Source organism: Neoarthrinium moseri (genome assembly GCF_022829205.1).
Source record: "Neoarthrinium moseri strain CBS 164.80 chromosome Unknown scaffold45_Wmoseri_CBS_16480, whole genome shotgun sequence".
In the NCBI taxonomy this organism is placed as follows: domain Eukaryota; kingdom Fungi; phylum Ascomycota; class Sordariomycetes; order Amphisphaeriales; family Apiosporaceae; genus Neoarthrinium; species Neoarthrinium moseri.
Window position 1 is genome coordinate 311,194 of NW_026055159.1, and position 18,558 is coordinate 329,751.

General features: G+C 52.9%; 7 protein-coding genes across 7 annotated transcripts; 2 read left to right on the forward strand and 5 right to left on the reverse strand.

Annotated features, from left to right (window-relative positions):
• Positions 1 to 87: 87 nt before the first annotated feature.
• On the forward strand, positions 88 to 321 carry JN550_009689 (uncharacterized protein; the record flags this gene model as incomplete). Its single annotated transcript, XM_049321788.1, has 1 exon — positions 88 to 321. One exon carries the CDS (start codon positions 88 to 90, stop codon positions 319 to 321), a length of 234 nt encoding a protein of 77 aa, XP_049168427.1.
• Positions 322 to 1,836: 1,515 nt separating this feature from the next.
• JN550_009690 (uncharacterized protein) lies at positions 1,837 to 2,336 on the forward strand (the record flags this gene model as incomplete). The annotated part of the gene is made up of 2 exons (XM_049321789.1): positions 1,837 to 1,897; positions 1,981 to 2,336. 2 exons carry the CDS (start codon positions 1,837 to 1,839, stop codon positions 2,334 to 2,336), a joined length of 417 nt encoding a protein of 138 aa, XP_049168428.1.
• A 638-nt stretch (positions 2,337 to 2,974) lies between these two features.
• On the reverse strand, positions 2,975 to 3,953 carry JN550_009691 (uncharacterized protein; the record flags this gene model as incomplete). The annotated part of the gene is made up of 3 exons (XM_049321791.1): positions 2,975 to 3,482; positions 3,571 to 3,730; positions 3,788 to 3,953. The coding sequence occupies 3 exons, from the start codon at positions 3,951 to 3,953 to the stop codon at positions 2,975 to 2,977; spliced, it is 834 nt and encodes a 277-aa protein (XP_049168429.1).
• Positions 3,954 to 6,261: 2,308 nt separating this feature from the next.
• On the reverse strand, positions 6,262 to 7,579 carry JN550_009692 (uncharacterized protein; the record flags this gene model as incomplete). The annotated part of the gene is made up of 2 exons (XM_049321792.1): positions 6,262 to 7,366; positions 7,419 to 7,579. The coding sequence occupies 2 exons, from the start codon at positions 7,577 to 7,579 to the stop codon at positions 6,262 to 6,264; spliced, it is 1,266 nt and encodes a 421-aa protein (XP_049168430.1).
• A 2,806-nt stretch (positions 7,580 to 10,385) lies between these two features.
• On the reverse strand, positions 10,386 to 12,911 carry JN550_009693 (uncharacterized protein; the record flags this gene model as incomplete). The annotated part of the gene is made up of 1 exon (XM_049321793.1): positions 10,386 to 12,911. The coding sequence occupies one exon, from the start codon at positions 12,909 to 12,911 to the stop codon at positions 10,386 to 10,388; it is 2,526 nt and encodes an 841-aa protein (XP_049168431.1).
• Positions 12,912 to 13,395: 484 nt separating this feature from the next.
• JN550_009694 (uncharacterized protein) lies at positions 13,396 to 14,064 on the reverse strand (the record flags this gene model as incomplete). Its single annotated transcript, XM_049321794.1, has 1 exon — positions 13,396 to 14,064. One exon carries the CDS (start codon positions 14,062 to 14,064, stop codon positions 13,396 to 13,398), a length of 669 nt encoding a protein of 222 aa, XP_049168432.1.
• Positions 14,065 to 15,605: 1,541 nt separating this feature from the next.
• JN550_009695 (uncharacterized protein) lies at positions 15,606 to 17,942 on the reverse strand (the record flags this gene model as incomplete). Its single annotated transcript, XM_049321795.1, has 4 exons — positions 15,606 to 16,525; positions 16,576 to 17,680; positions 17,741 to 17,868; positions 17,927 to 17,942. The coding sequence occupies 4 exons, from the start codon at positions 17,940 to 17,942 to the stop codon at positions 15,606 to 15,608; spliced, it is 2,169 nt and encodes a 722-aa protein (XP_049168433.1).
• Positions 17,943 to 18,558: the final 616 nt, after the last annotated feature.

Here is an 18,558-nt window from a genome sequence, read left to right on the forward strand (position 1 = left end):
CGCGGGGCCGGCAGTGCTGCAAGGATCGAGGGATGGCGGCACGGGATTTGGATAGACTGAGGCGGGCTCAGACCGAGTAACTTCACGATGGTTGTCGATGCGGATGGTGGTTGCGGGTGGTGGTGTCTCGACCCGTCCGTCGTCTCTGGCAAAGTGGCTTCAGTCCTGCAGCCCGGACTGTCTGGTGGCCTGGTTGTGGCTGATCGGGTCGACGTTTTACAGGGGGCGTCAGGCCTGGGCCCCACTGAATCGCTAGCACCACCCGTGGACCTTGGCGCCGGACAGGGGTCCTCGAGCTTGCCGTCGGACAATGAAGCCTGATGACGACGCCAGCCTTGTGTCGAGAGCTCTCAACCAACCTAAGTGGCCAGCCTGGCTATTTGTGTGAGAATAATATCGAAAAGCGGTATCTACCAGTATAGCGGTCGCGGTAAGGCTTTTGAGGTTGCGTCTCGAAAGTCGTTCCCGGTACAGCCCCGTCGTCCGCCGGATCAACGACGTCACTCTACACAGAATTGACCCGGCGAGTTAACCTACATAGGTACATACTGAGCTATCTAGGTACTTGAGTCTGGCACATGTGTTTGTTCCATTTGACTGGGGCTTCATGAAATCTACACAGTCTCGATTATCAGAAGCAGAAACATACGGGCCGGAGCCATGCTACTTCATGCCGGCTGGGCTCGGCCAGAAAACCTCCAGATTACGTTGCTCTTATTACGGAGACGCACATGGAGCTTCCGCGACTGAGAGACTTTTGAAATATTCGGCCAGTGTCAGTCTATATATCCTGATACAACCAATTTCGATCGCTGAATTCGGTTGCTGAATTCCAATGCCGCAACAGGCACTCGCCCGGATCCAGACACACAGCGCTCTAACTTGCTTAAGCAAACTCTAGCAATCCTTGCATGAACGGCCTGACACAGAAATAGGATAAAACTTCAAGCCAAGGACAAGTAAACACTGCTATGTCCGCCAACTGTCAGACATTGGCCAATATTATACATTCAATCAAGCTTGCGGTCCATAGAGCGGTATTCTAAGATTATAATATTCCGTGCTCGTTTACAGAAAATAGTCTGGAATACATGCAGTGGTCATGTTGGTCATCTTGTAATGCAAAGCACAGCCGCTCAAGAGGTCCCTGAGTCGCATAAAAAATGCGTCACCGTTCATGTTGCTGGACAGGATTGCCTTCTGGTTGCGGAAATTATTGTCTGTTCCTCCGCGCACGCTTTTCATCCGTTGATGCAAACGATCGTGAATCTCTAACTGTTGCTCTACATCTGCTAGGTCGCCTTCAGCAATTCCTCTGAGTTATAGTGCGCAGAATATTGGCTACGTGGGCAATAGTCGAGACGAGGCAGCTTCGACTCTACATTCCTGCAGTTCAGGCTTGCCTGTGGCTGAGAGATCGCCATCGTTTGACGTAGACTCGTTTATGTCTGTTGTCGACACTCGAACAAAAGTGCCAGAATAAATACGATCAAGGAGGATCAAAACCGGACGGTCTATTAGACAAGATATTGAATCTGGTCATTGAGCAGAGCCCTATAGCGTACAAATTCGACTTTACCAGGGGTAGATGTGATGGACCAAACTGTCTATGCGTTAGTGAGATAGGCTTGAGTCGACACTAGCGTGAAGCTCGTTCTAGGCCTTGCTCCACCAATTTCAGCTGCATAATTCTTTGCATAAACCCTTGTATGACGTACCTGAAGCTGTCCGGCCGCTAGGCCCAATCTAGCCGGGAAGCGAGAAAGAAGCAGCTGTGAGCACCCTCAACCATCACCAAGAGGTTGTACGGCTACCACGCGACAGCAACGGCCAAACATGTCGACGTCCACACCCGAGCCGCCCAAGGCAGCCCAGGGCACGCTCTCGGCCTGGGGCAGTACGTTCACCTGAACCCCCGTGGCGCAGATCCCATCTACACCCGTCGCGAAAAAAGCTAACCTCAAACCTCTTCTTCCCCAGACCACTCGATGCCGCCCGCGGGCCTCGCGACGCTCATCACGGCGCTGCACTTCCGGCCGTTCCAGCTGCGGCCCATGGTGTTCGTGCCCATCCTCTTCTTCGCGAGCTACATCAACCTGCAGGGCTTCAAGAAGGACGCCGCCGGCATCTCGGCCGCCGCCAGCGGCACCTACGCCCTGCTGGCCCTGCGGCGGAGCCCCGCCGCCTTCCTCAAGCGCTTCTCGGTGCGTGGTGTGGTGCGAGGCACCGCCATCGGGTTGGGAGCCGCCAATGCCCTGGGAGGGGCCTGGGTCTACGCCACGGCCGACAGGGAGAAGGAGAAGCGCGAGAGGCAGGACAACCCGCGATGGGTTTAGGAACGGGTAATTGGGCTATCAAATCAGAAAGATCGCCAGCTTCGAGGCCGGCGGATTCTCACGTCTTATACTATACTACTGTATGAACTTCACGCTTGGTCGCATTCACAGGCGTTGGGGACAGGGAAGAGGAAACAAATATTTTGGAGATCTTATATTATCACTCGCAGGCCACGTGATGTCCAGAATCTCTTTCGTCTGGTCTAAAGCAGCGTCTTGTTTCTAGCCCTCTTTGCAGCTCTTTGACAACTGACGCTTTCCGAAACCGTTGCACATGCTGATAGCAGATGTAATCATGTATACCGAATGATTCTGAATATGCCGTAAACGCCGGGGGACCTTTCAGCACTTGAGCAGTCCTCTACCCATGATCAAACTCCGTTCTGCGAAAAGAACACAAAAGAAAAGAAAAAACGGCGCCAGATCCAAATGCCCTTCTGGCGCCAAGGCCAATGTTGTCCGTATGCTCTTTGTTCCCTTCCAAGTAGAGATGGAAAATAGAACTTGCGTGACTTGAAACGCCCGCTGGTTGCTCTTCGCGTTCTACCCTGGCCGTACCACAACGTTGATATTGCTGCGAACGCTCGCTCAAGTCGATTGCGATGGTATCCAATGCCGTGCCACGCCAATTGGCCTGCTTAAAACTCGCTTCTTGACTTCCTCGTCGGCGCTCGTGGGAAGGGCATCATTTCGTAAAATGTCCGAATCCAAATGCCGAGCGAGACCACCGCGATAAGACAAAGGAAAAGGTAGTGATTGACCCACGGGGCCATTCCGATACTTGCTACCTCTTTCTTGGCCAGGTGTCCAAGGTCTGCGAGCTGAAAGTCGGTAAGGTATCGAACATCAGTCTCGCGTGCCTTCGGCTGGGCATACTGGTGATACTCGTCCAACACCGCAGATGTCTCCCATCCATTGAATTTACGCAGGATGCCCATGACGCAGCCTGTTCGGTGCTTTCCATGATTGCAGTGAACGAGGATAGGGTGGTTTCTCTCGTCCATGACGACTTCGAGAATGGACCGCATCAAGCCTAAGGGAATTGTTGCCTTCTTGGTACCCGCCATGTCAAACATGCGATGTTTGATGCCGTTACCGTCCATGAAAGCTTGGAAGCCCTCAGGCAGGTCCTTCTGGACCAAGGTTCTAGAGACTATCAGAACTTGCACTCACGATCAAAGATGGCACATCTGCGCTCTAAGACAAGCTAGTTGCAGATGGGTGGGGAACCTACACGATAGTCTTGAGATTCAGGCCCTGGAGGTAGGCGTAGTCCTGTGACTGAGGATAACTACTACGGTAGATTCCGGGGACGACTGCAGCGAAATTCTTCGGCAGAGTCAAGGCCATTGGTAGCGGCTGCTGGATGCTCGAAGAGCTTCTAGCTGGCTCAACTGTAGACACGAGGTTAACGCGCGAATGGGGAGTTGAACGAGGCTGGCGGTACAAACCTGCGTTCACAAGGAGGCCAGTTGTTTCCGCCTCTGCGGTTTGCGTCTGGATGTCCTCGACGCCGACAGAGGACAGAATATCGCGGTTGGGAGGTTGTCTTGTAAGTCCCTCCTCAAGCTGGGACAGTTGGACGTCATCAGACGATGGCTCTTCCGGAGGCGCCATGACCAGCAGGAGGCCCTGGGCTGGCTGCGAGTTGGGGAGGAGAAGAAAAAAGAATGGTTTGAGCCAAGGCCAATATGAGGACGGTATATTGGGATTGGCCAATGCTGGAGTTTGAGAAGCGTGGGTACAAGCGCGTTGATCAACAGGCTGCAAGCCTACTGAAGTCGGGAGGTGAGAGCCGGCTTCACGACGTGCAGTCTAAAGCTCGTCGAAAAAGCAGACGGCGACCAGAAGTTTGAGCAGGTCCATCTTGTCGGTTTGTGGGCGAGAGGAAGTGAGTTGATCGGTTTGTTTAGAGCTTTCTCGGAGGTGAACAGAGTCGTAGAGTGACTGGGTGTGAGTGAGGTGAGGTCAAAGTTCTGGGCAGGCTGGGGATTTTCAGGGGACTTTTCCAGTGGTGTGGGGGTCGCGTCCAGGGAAGGACAAGGCTTTTTTCTTCGAGAGTTCGGCGTCGGCAAGCGTAAGTTTCGCGGAGATGCGCTATGCCATCGCCCCTAAGCAGCAAGCTTTGGGTTTGCGCAGAATCTGGGCGAGCAGTCCAGAGCAAGTTCTCTCCAGCGTTAAGAAACCCTGTGTCAAGCCCCGTCGAGTCAAGCAACAAAACCCCGTCCTGACGGGACCGTGGCCGTGCCAGAAGTGACGCAATTGAAACTTGAGACGCAGCACCAGGCTGGACGGCATTGAGCCAGCAATCACTGGAACCAGCTGCAGGGCGCTCCAGGACCAACTCGCCCAGGTACCTAGCTAATTTGGATGGCAATAATGGAGTTACGCAGGGCAAATCCGCGAGGCGAGAGTTCCGTGAATCTGGAACGCGAAGACGCGGCAGTGTCCAGGCGGTTCCCCAGCGAATAGGAGCCGAGCTGAAGGGGCCTGTTCGGTCCCAGCCTAGGAATAGCTACGCCAAGGTAGCTAGCTCTGGTTTAGCGCAATTAGCGACTGTTACCGAGTGCCCCGTACGCTAACTAGCCCTGGAGGTAGTCGACCGTGGGCAGCATGAGATGAGATGGGAGCTTCAATTCTGGTGCAACTCAAATGCTCTGGATCGGAGAGGCGTGAGTCCCAGGTGTCCATTCCTGTGCACACATGCATGTAGGGTATTTTGCAGCTGCATGTGTGTCTGACGCGCCGGAGCATGTCAGGGCTGTGACAGAGTTTCTGACCACGCGATCGGCACAACTCTCATGCGGGATGCCAAAAAAAGGATTCTTCCTCCATCCTTTAGACACCCACGCGATGTGGGCTGTGACGAAGGGTGTGATGGCAGTTGGCTATGTAAGCACCGGCACCGCTTTCTATTCAATAATTTCAAGAGCCATCGTACCATCTGAGTTAGCTGGTCCTCCGAGCCGAGGCGGTCCATTAGATGCTAGCGAATTCCTCATCGGCGGGCTCGGAGATAAAATTTGACGTCGTAGACATTCGAGACCAGCAAGACTAGTAGTACCTAAGTAGCTTAGATGACAGCTCATTCATTCAACATATCGACAACACAATCAGCGCTTCGGCTGCGCCGGGCTTGTATCATCAGGGGGATCGATGAGGCTTAAGCTGAATCAGCTATCTGGTCCTGGATCAATATGCATTTACATAGTGCGCTCCCACCAAGGACTTTGTGGGTATTCCCGGCCCGACACCTCGTTCGTAGCAATGCACTCGCCATGCTTACCAATGTGATGATGACGAAACTACACTTGGGGCAGTTTGCACCTTTTGTTAGGTAGCCCCAGGGACCACTGAAAATGAGCAGCAGCTTACCCAAGCACATTCAAGGCACGGAGCAAATAGAACCGTCAATGTGCCATAGGTAGACTGCAACCGGGTGAGCGTCAGCACACCAAGATTAGCCTGAATTAGCTGGCTTGTTGCCCTAAGGCCACGCATCAATGACACATGGTCGCCTCACTGATGCACGCCGGCCGTCACGCGTCGATCGGATTGCAGGCCAACTCAGCATATGCGGAACTTCACTTAGACATGAGATTTTGTCTATCGTTCTGCACAGGCCGTTCAAGGTTGGTATTCGCCACAGCACAGACAGCACATTCAATGGAATGGAATAGATATCGAGATCCTTGGAGGCCTGCAATGGGATGTCCTTTGTGTATGCGGAAACATTCACAGAATGATGAGTTGGATACGGAGAGGTATGATCGCTGTCCACCCCGTTTCGGGTACGTTGCGCTTCCAGATTACCTAAACCTTGGACTACAGCACAAATCCAAGTCATCGTACTTATTTCGTGTCATACAACATACATAAATTCCCGGTAGATACACTAGAGCAACCAAAAAAACTAAAATACAACCTAGAGAGCAGCTCTGATCTCATCCATGTCGATAACTCTTGAAGCACCGCGTCGAGTGTACATCTCTCCCATCGGCCTAGCTGCGATGCCGGCCAAAGTTTCTTCCACCAACATTATAACATCTTGTGCACATCCAAAGGACAGCGACCACCCAGCGCCCCCCTGCCCATAAGAATGCACAATGCGGCTGGTCTTCTTGCGCAGCTCTCGCTCGACCCTCACATTGTTGGCTCTGAACGGCCGGAGGCCTTGAGCTAAGGGGTAATCCGGATCGGTGCGGGCAGTCTTGAGACTTGGTAAGAATGCCTCGCATCTCTTCCGCATCCGCTTAATGATAGGACTGTCTAACGTAAGATTGAGATCCCACTTATGCGGCTCTGCTATCCCGCCAATCAGGAGGATATTGTCGTTTCGCGGAACTAGAAAAATGATCTCATTTGCGCTGTGGACCGCATCGGCGGTAATCGTCAGGGCTGCCTCGACTTTCGGAAAGTCGGAGCCGTCGTTGATGACTCGAATGAGGCCACCGCGGATTGGGTAGACGCTCTCATCGCCCGCCAGGACTTGCCCCTGAAGCCCTGTGCAGTTGACGATGACATCGGCGCTGAAGCGAGCACAGAGCTCGTCTTCAAGGACCAGCAGATCATCTTCGATAGTCTCGGTCACGTACCTTGCCCCTTTGCTTTTGACGAGCTGTGTCAACCATACCATAGCCTTATCTGTGTCAATGATTGGCGCCAGCAACTCATAGGCGTCAACGGCACCGTACGAAGGGTCGACTCTCCTCTCCTCCAGCAACTCAGACCCTCTATAGAAGCCCTTGACGCCACTGGCCATGATCTCTATCATCTTCGAGTACTGCGCAGGGTCGGCCTCTATGGTATCGGGGAAGAAGAAGTCGGACGGCATCATGCGGACACCAGACTCTGCGCTGAGCCCAGGGTTTGAGGCGATTCCATCCCAAATGTGATATGCCGTCATACACCATTTCTTGGAGTGAGCCAGTGATATCGCGTCCGTGTGCTGGCCACAAACGGCCGGTGGGTACTCCCACAAAGCTCCTGCGATCTGGGACGTCAGGCGTTTCTCATCACTGACCCAGGCACTAGATTCCCGTTTATTAGACAGAGGTCTTAATGGGAAGGGGATCTACCTACGAGCTCACGACAGTCACACGGTAGCCACGATCCAGGAGGGCCCAAGACGTGGTGAGACCAATAACTCCGCCTCCTATCACGAGAACATGGGGAGAGCGTGCAGTAGGTTCTCTCACGGGTCGTCCGAAGGGCGATAGATCTTTCCACAGTGTGAGGGTCATTCTGATGCTTTCTCTTTGAGGGTATTATTAGAGTTGATAGAGTAGACTCATTTGAAGAACTGCTCTGCGACCTTTTAGGGATCTTATATACGTGGCTCTCGGGCACTCCGTACAAGAGCCAATGCTCCGGAACTATTTATATTTTCTAGGCATGAGTGATTCACATAGTTTGCAGCCAGTCTAGTACGTTGCTGGGATGTTTCCTCACTTCTGTTAGCTCAGCAACCGGCTCGCTCACAGAAAGGAGCGGGGGCTAGACTCCAAGTAGGTCATCATGTCATGAGCCGCTGGTAGATTGCTAACTGCAGTCGAGTTCGTTTCAGGATGTGCAGCAAGCCTTGCATCTCGGCACCGCAAACCACTGGAGTACATCAATGTTACCCAATTACTCCTCCGGATTGCTCGAGTGTATACGACGCACCTTGCTGCGCGTGACCCTAGGTTCGAGCAGCTGAGGCTGTGTTAGGCATTTGGAAGGTTCCATGCAGCTCAACGAACGGCTCGAAGGTTCTTTGTGCATATTCGCACTTACAGTGGCTGGCCATGATTGGTGTCCCGGTTTTCGATGATCGTACGTTTGCGGCAGGCAATTGCCTCGAACAGGCGCCTGTTCGCCTCCTTGACTTGTAAATGCTGACTTGTACGGGTTAATACCATACATAGTATTATGACTTGTCACTGTCGCGACGATCTACTGCATGGCTGACTGCATAGGGCTGAAGACTGCACGCCCACTCTTCGCGAAGCGCGAACATATCAGGTCACACCTCTGGTTTATGCGACCCACGTTCGAAGGTGCCTATATGGGGCAGGCACTTTGTCTTAACAAAGACATTCTTGATTCGTTATGTTCTCTTTGGATACTGAAGTCACGTCAATTTTACTCCATTGGTACTACGGTCTTCAGGAAGCTGCCACTTTGATTTGGCCAGGTTGATGGCGGGACATCCGTCAATGTCCCCATTATATTTCTGCAGCGTGCCGTATCAATCCAATCACTTGCGTCTGACGAGATTCCTAACGCTTAGGCACAAATTTTTGCATTCACGTCTACCTGACACGTCGCTTGAGGTGAATATATAAGTCTCGTCGACCTCAGATGGCTCGTTTGGGACTCTCCAATCAGGTAGAGTACAATAAGTCTCCTCAACATGAACCCCTCTTTTGGAGAGACATTCTGGCATTATCTCCGCATTCTGTTGGCTTCAAATCGTGGAATGGCATGGGAGACATATCAACCGGAGCGTGGACCGAAACACCCTGCGAGTAAATGCAAGTGGATGGCGGGGTCTCGTGGTCCCTCACAATGCTTGAGCTATATCCTATCTGCACGGTATTTTAGTTCTGCGATGCTTCCACAAAATGGAGACCACACAGCCCCAACTTCACATACTCTGTCCTACGCACTTTCCAAAACGAGAGGACTACCCTGGCCCATTTTGTTGTGCTCCACATCTCGAGGAGCGGGGATATGGGAAAGGGGCTTTGCATATTCTGGCAGCCATGACGATAGGAGCCTTCTCGTAACGTAGGAAACTTCTGCGCTGCAATATATCACATTTCCAATCCTTCATGCTGGTATTCGCAACCCATACCGTAATCATTAGGTATTTATACGTCAGGAAATCGTTTCTCCACGTCACAGGCTTCTCCTCCCGCCATAGTGTTACTTCGCTCCGGATTAAAGCAATGGCTATAGGAATATACCACTCCCGAGTTGCCAGGACTAGTCATTCATGGGAGTAAACCTCTTCCCCACACCCTGGTTCACCGCCTTGTAGCCCATAAGATCTAATAAAGGGCCTTACTCAGATGCTATAAGCTGCAGCTGGTCCTGCGTTTTGACTGGTTACCACGAAACCGGCACGCCGAGACTCGCTTCTCAGAAGTGGGCTGGGGGCCAGGGCCCTTTCAACAAGGAACATGGACTCGGTCCGCAGCTCCCCATTGAATGAAGCCGCTTCGGGGAATCAAGTACTTTCGTCACCCTTGTGGTCTCCGCAACTGAACCGGAGGCGAATGCCGAATGCAGCTTCTCTTGCACCAACATAATGCGTTAGATCTCCTCAATTGGTAGGTGTTAAGTGATCTTGCAAGGGAGCTATCTTGTTTCTTTGGTGCCCCTTCGTTGCGGCCTTATTAATGACTGCTTGGCCGTCTTACTCCAAAGAAAGATATAGTACCACTGTTGCCTAGAACATGCATGGTGAGGTTGGTCATCTCCTGGCTGGCAGCTCTAGTACCCCCGAGGTATTCTACTGGTTCCTTCGGCAGGGCCAGCCGCCGCTCGTATTGTCACCTGGTCCGGCGTATCTGTTATGCACACCGCAACCTTTCCAGCATGCGCCCGCCCGGGTCACATCTTTCGTCACCTTCGTGACCCCTGTCGGGTTGCGGTCAGAAAGGACTCTGACCCGTCCCAAAGTACGGCGGCGGCGCAAGATGTTGCGGTAAAAATGGTGCCGTGTCATAGGTGCGACCGCCTCCGGGGCTCCGCTCCGTAATCAATAGCTTCGGTGAGTCTCTCGCACTTGAATGCGAGACGAGATTCACTCACTCGACATCTAAATCTCATAATCAGGAGCAGGGTCAAGCCGCATGTAAGCGGAGCTGTTCCTGCACCAAAGCCATGGAAAGTGAGATGAGGGTTTTCGGACTCAGATCACGCGTATTTCCATGCATCTGGACGTGTCTAGGAGCGAGGGCTACCTTTGGCGGATGCTTGTCATGTGATGGAGTGACTTAGAGCAGTCCTATAACGTCAATCTTTGAATATAATGAGTCTCATCCTTCCCGGCAGAATCTTCTATACGAGCCGGACGTCGTTCCAGGTAGAGTCTCCACCGGCACGGCCTACCGGAAGACCACGCAAGGGATCATGCACAAACACCTCCCCAACAAGGTTAAAAGATTCTGGCTCTCCAGAGGATGCCTCCCTGAGTAGATACGGTGTCTTGCCGCCTTTCAGCCCATACACCTTGTCTCCGGGCCGTGCATTCCATGGCGCAAGCCCGAAGTACCCCCTACGTGTGACGAAAAAGGCTCTATTTTCACAACACTCCTGAATCCTGAGGATCATCCGGCCGTAGCAGTTGAGGACTTCCTTCTCCACGTCGCCTTGATATTCTCCCTGCTTGGCCATGTTCGACAAGTGGGTACGATAGCTCCACTTGGCATCCTTGCCATCGCCAGTATTGGACATGACGCTGTTGAAGTCATCTAGCATTGAGAACTTCGCAGCCTTCGACGCCTCGAAGTTCTGAGAGGAGGGGCCGTCACCGTCGCTTTCGTCAGCGCAGACGATCTTCATATAGTACTCTCCCATACGCTCCTCGAGCACCGAGAAGGCGATCACTTTCCTCATCAGATCTCCCAAGGATATGGCATGGAACTGAGGAACTTCCAACGTGTCCCAGCGAGTGCCATCCATCCACACCTGGAAAAGCTTGCCCCCTTCTGCTACTTCCAGTTCCTCGCCAAGGGGGTCTATGAGCAGTGTCTGTCCAAGAGCCTTGACAAATTCTGTGTCATGTAGACTGTACGGCGACGTGAGTTCGCCAAAGTATGCAGCTTGCGCTAGCGACCGCCATTCTGAGAATACAGCCATACGACCAGAAGATATTGGTGGCGAGGCGTCGCCCGGGTGCCACGGTGTTCCCAGGTGCTCGATCTCATCAAAGAATAAGCCTTCGAGGACCAAGGCTTTGCGTGGCGTGGTACGACCATCCTTGCCACCCTCTGCAATGCAAGCATCGTGGTTGGCCGTAAACCAGTGATCCCTACCATCCTGAGCCAACATCGCAATCAGCCATTTGGGGTCCTTATTTGTGTATGTGGCCCAACTAGGTATCCAGGATGGCATCCTAGCGAGCTCCTCCTTAAGGCCATTATCGACTTTAGGCTTTGCGCTCTTCTTAGGCGCATAAGAGACGCGAGCTCGCCCCAGATTATCCCATGTCTTGCTCCAGCCTACAGGACACACCCTGCGTTGAGAGAAGTGTTCTGAGGGCTGGGGCGGCAAGGTATCCAGTGGGCTTTCCTGGGAAGTGGATTTCTCAAGGTGGTTGTAATAGTAGCGAGACTTCTTGGAGACAACAATTCTCTCCCAACCAGGAGGTAATCTCGCCCAGTCTTGGCGTGGTTTGCCGTCCGGTTTATCGATCACCCAAGACAAGTCATCGTAATATTTGCCCTGATCAAGGGTGCTGTAAACATTGGCGGCCTTAGCGAGGGGACCTTTTCCATCCAGTTCCAACCACTCTCTTTTGCAGTTGAGTATGTCGAGACATCTTGTGGTCTCAATTGTCAAGCGCGCAAAATCCTCATACACAACGGACACTGGAGAGGCGTAGTGTGGCCTTATAAGACTGCCAAGGTCAGAAGATGCGAAACCCAGGAAGGAATAGATCCTGTCTCGCGGATCAGTGCACTCCAGGAACCTGAACATAAAGGCTACCCCGAGTAGGCTCATGTTTCGATCTCCGGAGTGCCACGCCTCCCGCAAGCTCGAAATTGCCCTATAATTTTCGTCTGGGAATTTGTACGTTGTGCCGAACGGCACGCCGAACAACATAAAGGACTCGAGGCCGCCGGCTATCCAGGAAGAGCCATGTTGTATTTTCTCCACCGTCTTCCCAAAGCTATCCCACGGCGTGGTCTCCGAACCACACATGGTCACGATATTCTTGGCGAGGACCGCCTCTTGGAGAACCCAGACGCGAGACCACCATGGACGCACCATTAGCTCACGAACCTCGCCCAGAGACTGCTCCTCCTGTGTAGCACTCATAGACAGGAAACTGGCGGAATCCTTCATCATGGCTAAGGCTCTAACGTTTGGACGGTAAGACTTGTTGTCTAGTTTTTGACGCTCCGTCCATGACTTGACTCTAGAGGCAAGCCATTGTTCCGACTGCTTCCCCAGATAAGCCATGCCCAATTCGGAGGCCTCTGAGCTCTCGCCTAGCCAGATGCATACTTGTCGGGCTTGCTCGTAGATTCTCTGCATGAGCGGCACCTGCTGCTGGCGTTCAGCTACATCAGCTTGGTTGATGCAGATGGCGTCTATCCAGAGACGCCTCGACTTTTTGGAGAGCCGCAGCCGTCTCAGCGCTGCCTCGAGGTTCTCGAATACATCAACCGGGGTACCACTGACGACAATACTTCCTCCGAGACCCTTTGTTCCCCAAGTATACGACAGGGCCTCGTAATCGGGCTCTTCCGAGAGACTCGCGTGGATGAGGCTGCATTGTAAGGGGGCCTCCAGCTTCCTGGCCGGCTCAAGAATCAGTAGCCGAACATGGCCAGCTGCTGAGTCTAGGGGCTCGTACATGGTCGCCTGGGGGCTGCGATTCCCGTTGGCACGGCGGCGGTTGGGCGAAGAAGGAGAGCTACAGAGATGACGGATCTGGTGTCAGTCAAGCATACTGCGCTAGTGCGCTTTAGCATCTCACCTCGGCGGCAGGGGTTTCTTTTATTCCCTATCAAAGACCGGCGGCAGCGGTGAGATGTGCACGTTTTGGCTGTGATCAGGGAATCTCCCAGGCATGTCAACTGTCACATTCTATCTAGGAGGCTCACATACAAAATCTCCTAGCAGGCTCTGCTTTGGCGAACTTGTATTATATTCAAGTAGGTAAACTTTAGGGGATGACGCTAGCTGTATTAAACATGTATAGATATGCTAAACGAAGCAGGTCGCTGCAGAAGCCCTCACAGAGTATAAAGTCGACTCAATCCATCCTTCTGGGGCTGCACCTAGACTCGAGCAGTGATGCACTGCCAACCAGCCCGAAGCACGCTGAGCCGGTGTCGAATCACTTGTCATAGATGTCTCTCCCGTTGAGCCCCATCATCGCCAGGAGTGCATTGTTGGTCTCGGTCACGTTGTTGATATCCCCGGTGAAGCCCAGCCAGCCCTGGCCGACCCTCCCAAAAGCCATGGACGTCTGGCTCTCGATGGGCAGAGGCCCAAAGACTCGTGACTCGCTCTTGGAGCCGGGCGGCGACGCGTACCAGGAGTCCGTGGCGGCGACGTTCTTCAGGAACACGCCCTTCTGGCTGTAGGCGGCAGCCAAGCCGTCCCGCCAGTGATCGCGAGGCCCAACGGCCGAGCTCTGAAAGACCACTGTCGTTGTTTCGTACTGGCCGAACCTCCAGGGCAGGTTCCAGTCACTCTCCATCCACTCGTCGAACTCCAGCGGCGTGACGCTTGCGACGAACCAACCGCCTATGATTGCGGTGCCTCCGTTCCGAACATAGGCGACGACCTGCTTGGACAGTAGCTTGTGATCCTGCCTGGCGATGTCTGGATCTACGATCCAGAGTGCTTGAGCCGAGGGGTGGGCTTTGAGGAGATCTGCACATGCGTTCGGCCGCGAGAAGGACGCCTGGTGAACGTCGGCTTTCTCCTTGATCTTCTTGAGGCCACCCTCGACTTCGCCAACGCTGAAGATCAAGATCGTAGGCCTGTATTTGTCGGACATACTGAGGATCACAGTGACGTAACACTCGAGTATTATGAGTTTTGGGAGCCTTTCGTGAACGACAGGACAAAGATATCATTCGGTGTACTATTTCCGATAAACTTCTAAAAGCCACCTGCACTGCTTCAAGTCCGTGCACGCAGGGTAGAGTGATTGCTTTTCCACATGACTTGTCTATCTAGAACCTACCATCTTGTCTTTGCTGTCAGGTCCGAGACCTTCATCCTCGGCAAGTCTGTTTAATCTCGGACAAAGCGACTTTCATACAATCCTTTCGGATGCTTGTTTGCTGTTGTTTTTACAATAGGCTGTGCACGCGCAACATCAAACACCTTGCAAAAGTATGTGGCTGGAAACCTAATATTACAGTCAGTCAATGGTCCAACCTCGCTGCGTGTCCAATAACTGTGCAATCGATGGAAGGGAGATATATCAGGAAAAGATAGAACAATGGTGTTGAGATTAATCATGATCGTCGAAACGAGTCATAAACAGCCTCTAAAGAGAATTTCATCATGGAATATGTGGTGCTCGTCATGAAATGAAAAAGATGATAGCTTACCTGTAATAATCAAATTGGAAGCCACACTCCCGGCCGCTTGCGAGAGCCTCAGAATCCGAGGCGAGGCCACAGAGCATCTCACCTACAGCTGGCCAATTACATCTACCGTATGCCGGGTATTGCAGCAAGGGTTCTTCGCACAAGCCGTGGGAAGGCCACGACCATTGTGCATCATCATCTAGGCCAGGCATCCATGATGCTCAGCCCAAGAGCGCAGCGGATCCAAGGCCTCCCCAAGCTCAAACCCAAACAGAGATCGCGCTCCCAAGACACATCGCTCGCGCCAAAGTAAGCATGTCAATCAGTGCAAAGAGCACCCGTGTGTGGGTATGTAACGACCGGCGGTAAGAGGCATCGCTCCTCGGGCGCCTCCTTGTAGGGAGGGCTCTCACATGCTTCCATAAACGGCGTCAATAATAGTAATGCTCTTGGGCACAAGATAGAGGATAGACTCGACTGGAGGCAGGAAAACCCGCGCGAGCTCACCTACAATAAAGTGTGCCCGTGTACAATTTAATATGAGAAGGGGAAGGAAAGGGAAAAGTACGCGATAGCCCAGGCGCGAAGAAAACCTGGATGCGTTGGCGGGGCGGCTGATTGTCGGCCCTTGGGATTTCCTGTGGTGGGGCAACGCAAGACAAGCGACAAGGGGGAGCTGGCGGCGCTGGCTGGGTTTCGGACACTCGACTTTGCTCCAGGGGCCGCTGCTGGCCTCCAAGCATCGGATCCAAGTCACAGGTGAGAAATGTGTCACGTATTGGATCCGAGCAATTGTCTTCACCAGGAGTACATTATTTAGGGCTACATACATCAAAGCCTCGCGCTTGTAGCGCAGCTCAAGCCGATCATTGCAAGCCTTGACCAAGAGGAGCAAGATTACGCCTAGCATAGTCCATTTCGTGTACCGGCTATAGCCTGATCATATATGATCGTACGCCAGCTGCCACAATGAAGCAATCCTCTGTGCCGCATCATGTTATCACCTCTTTCGTGTTGTCTTCTTCACGGGTATAGCCTCGAAATCATCATCTGAGATTTCGTCATCACTGATCTCCACCGCCTCCGAAGCTTTGGCCTTCTGAGAAAAGGTCAGTGTCGACTGCTTCATCTTAGCCTGTGACTGAGCGGCAGCAGTCCGGGACGGCTGTGACCTTGCCGGTTGTGCCCTGGTTGCGGCGGCGCGCTTAGCAGGAGGAGGCGCCGGCTCCTCGTCCTCTATGATGACATCGTCATCGTCGCTCTCCTCCTCAAAGACCGCCTTGCGGCCTCGTCCTTTAGCAGGTGTTTTGGCCGGAGGCTTCTTGGCAGGGGCCTTCGCAGCTGGAGCAGGCTTCGCCGCAGCTTTTCCTCGTCCTCTCGGTTTCGGTGCCGGCGCCTCCTCTTCTGCAAACACATCATTCATGTCCTCATCTTCGTCCTCGACGATTTGTGTAGTCTTCTTAGACCGACTCCTAGCCGTTATTGGCAGCTCCTCGGCCGGAGGCTCTTCTGCTGTAACAACGACGCCTTCCTGGTCCTCCCAATGACCATCCATATCGGAGTCCCAGTCGTCTGGCCGTGGCTTGACTACTGTTGTTCGCCGGTTCTTGAGCAACCCTGCCCTGTACTGTTGCTCCAGCTTCGCCTTGTAGACGGCCATTTCCTTGTCATCATCGTCGTCATTATCAAGGGAAAGCATGTGTTTTACCTGGCCAGCAAGTGTATCGGTAACGAACTGTTCCATAGCATGCTTGTCGTCTTTGGCCACGTACTGGTTCACTGCGTCCCCGAAGGGAGCTTGCGGTAGGATCTTGAGTGACTGGTGCTCGAGAAACTGACTGACCAGCTCATCAACCTTGATAGTGTCTTGATCGCCACCTTCAGCCAATTCAGGGATGCGGGTGGCATCTTTGTTTGTTCCTGTTTGCAGAGTTAGCAAAGGTGTATACGTGCAAGAGAGTTGGACGCACTGGAAGCCGCCTTCTTCTTCCTGAAGAAGTAGACAACGTCATTTGTATTCGCAACCTTCCCAGCGAATCGATTCGAAAAACGCTGCGGGTTTTCCACGTCGTATGAACCACCCTCGGAAGGTGTATACTCCACCTTAAGACGTATCAGTGGGAGAGGACGCTCGTTCTCAGGTACTTCCGTCTCGTCGTCTTGAATGGATAGCCACTCGTCATTCGCTTCTTTGATCATCTCTTCGACCACGGCCATAAGTCTTCGGGTCAACTCTGGCCGGTTGTCTTTCTTCTTGTCCAGTCCCTTAAACCTTGCATCTGTCGCAAGTTGGATCTCACGGGTCACAAAAGGCCGAACTGTCTTTAGTCTGTGGTTCTCGACTGTGAACTCTTTGCCCGTAATGCTGAGCACAGCCACTTGCTTAGGGACAGCTTCTCCAGGGATGAGTGATGTAGCAACTGATGAACCTGGTTGCATCACATGGAACCCAGTCTGCGGGTTGTAGGATAGCTCTTCTAGCAGGCACTCGTGTTCGTGGCCCCAAACAACGAGATCCAGCCACTCTGGCAGCATGCCCTCGGGCAGATAGCTTGTCGGCGTATGAGCAGCGTGGTTCTGATGGACAGCAAGCATGTTGAACCAGTCGGAAGACTGCACGTTGGGCCGGAACCACTTGACTCTGTGATCCCGAAAGTTCTTGTACATGCGCTCATCCCGAATATTGCTTAGACCGTAAAGTGCCAACTTCGTCTGCCCTTTCTGCAGGAGCACGGGTTTTGCCTGAGGATTGTCGGCCTCGGGGATGCGTCCAAAATAGTTGACCAGACCTGCGCACTGGAGGATATCCAGCGGGCAGAAGGCGCCGTCCCCACTCGGGTCATCGTGGTTTCCATGGATGGAGAAGACTGGAATCGAGATGTTGATATCCGGGTCCTCGTAGTTGACGTGGCTGAAATGGCCCTCGAAGATCTCACTCGCGTCGCTCAGGAACTGAAGCTCGCACGGTTTCATACCGAGACAATTCTTCCGGAGGGACCGCATCACCTTGAACAGGGCTTTTCTCGAAGGTTTGTTCTCGTGGAAGAGGTCCCCTCCAAGCAGAACCATGTCAACCTAGCTCTTGGTCAGCATGCTGCAAGTGGGTGTGCCCGTCTGTTTCTGTGTCCGGCTTACATCTTCCGTCCGGGCAAGATTCATGATCTCATCGAACGTTTGCCAACTATCATCCTTCCTGATCGAGTCTCGCTCCTCGTAGCCAACATGGTTGTCAGTGGCGACGAGTATGCGAATCTTGTCGGCTTCTGCAAATGAGGTCAGCTGGCGATGTCTCAACAGGGGCTGCGAACTAGGCCATTGTACCTGTGAATTGGGACATCTTGACTCGGTGCGGCGGTGAGCCGCCGAAGGTATAACGATGTAATCGGCTTCGAAATTGGCGAGTGAGAAGAAGCTCTGCGACCCTGAATGGTTTTGGCAAGTGTACTACTAGAGAACTCGCCCTAGGAGCAGACGTTGTCACGTCTTCGCCTGTGGGATAAAGAATGTATCAAACGCGCAAGGCAACCAAGGCACGTGGGATCGTGGCTCTAGTTCCTCGCGCGGTCACGTGCGCCTTTTACCAGTGTTCAGCTAGCATATCGCCGCAAACGACTTGCCAAATGGGCTGCCTGATTTGTCAAGAAGGAAGTGCGCAGCACTTGCAGCCTGGTCTCATTTTTGAAAAGAATTACCCGCAAAGCCTTGCGAGTTCTGGCAAAGTCATCCTGACACGTGGGGTGAAAGAAGCTACGAGGTTGCAATATACCATTCCGACCTTGTCGGATCTGTAGGACCCCTTGGCGGCCTCTTGATAGGTACTCTGGTTCATTAATTTCTGGACAGGTATGAGTAAAATCTGCCGGTGAAAGTCATTGTTGTTATGTGAACAATCGCTACAAGCGGTGTCGCCGTGATACCAGGTCGTTCTAAAAGCAAGATGCACGAGGCCCACC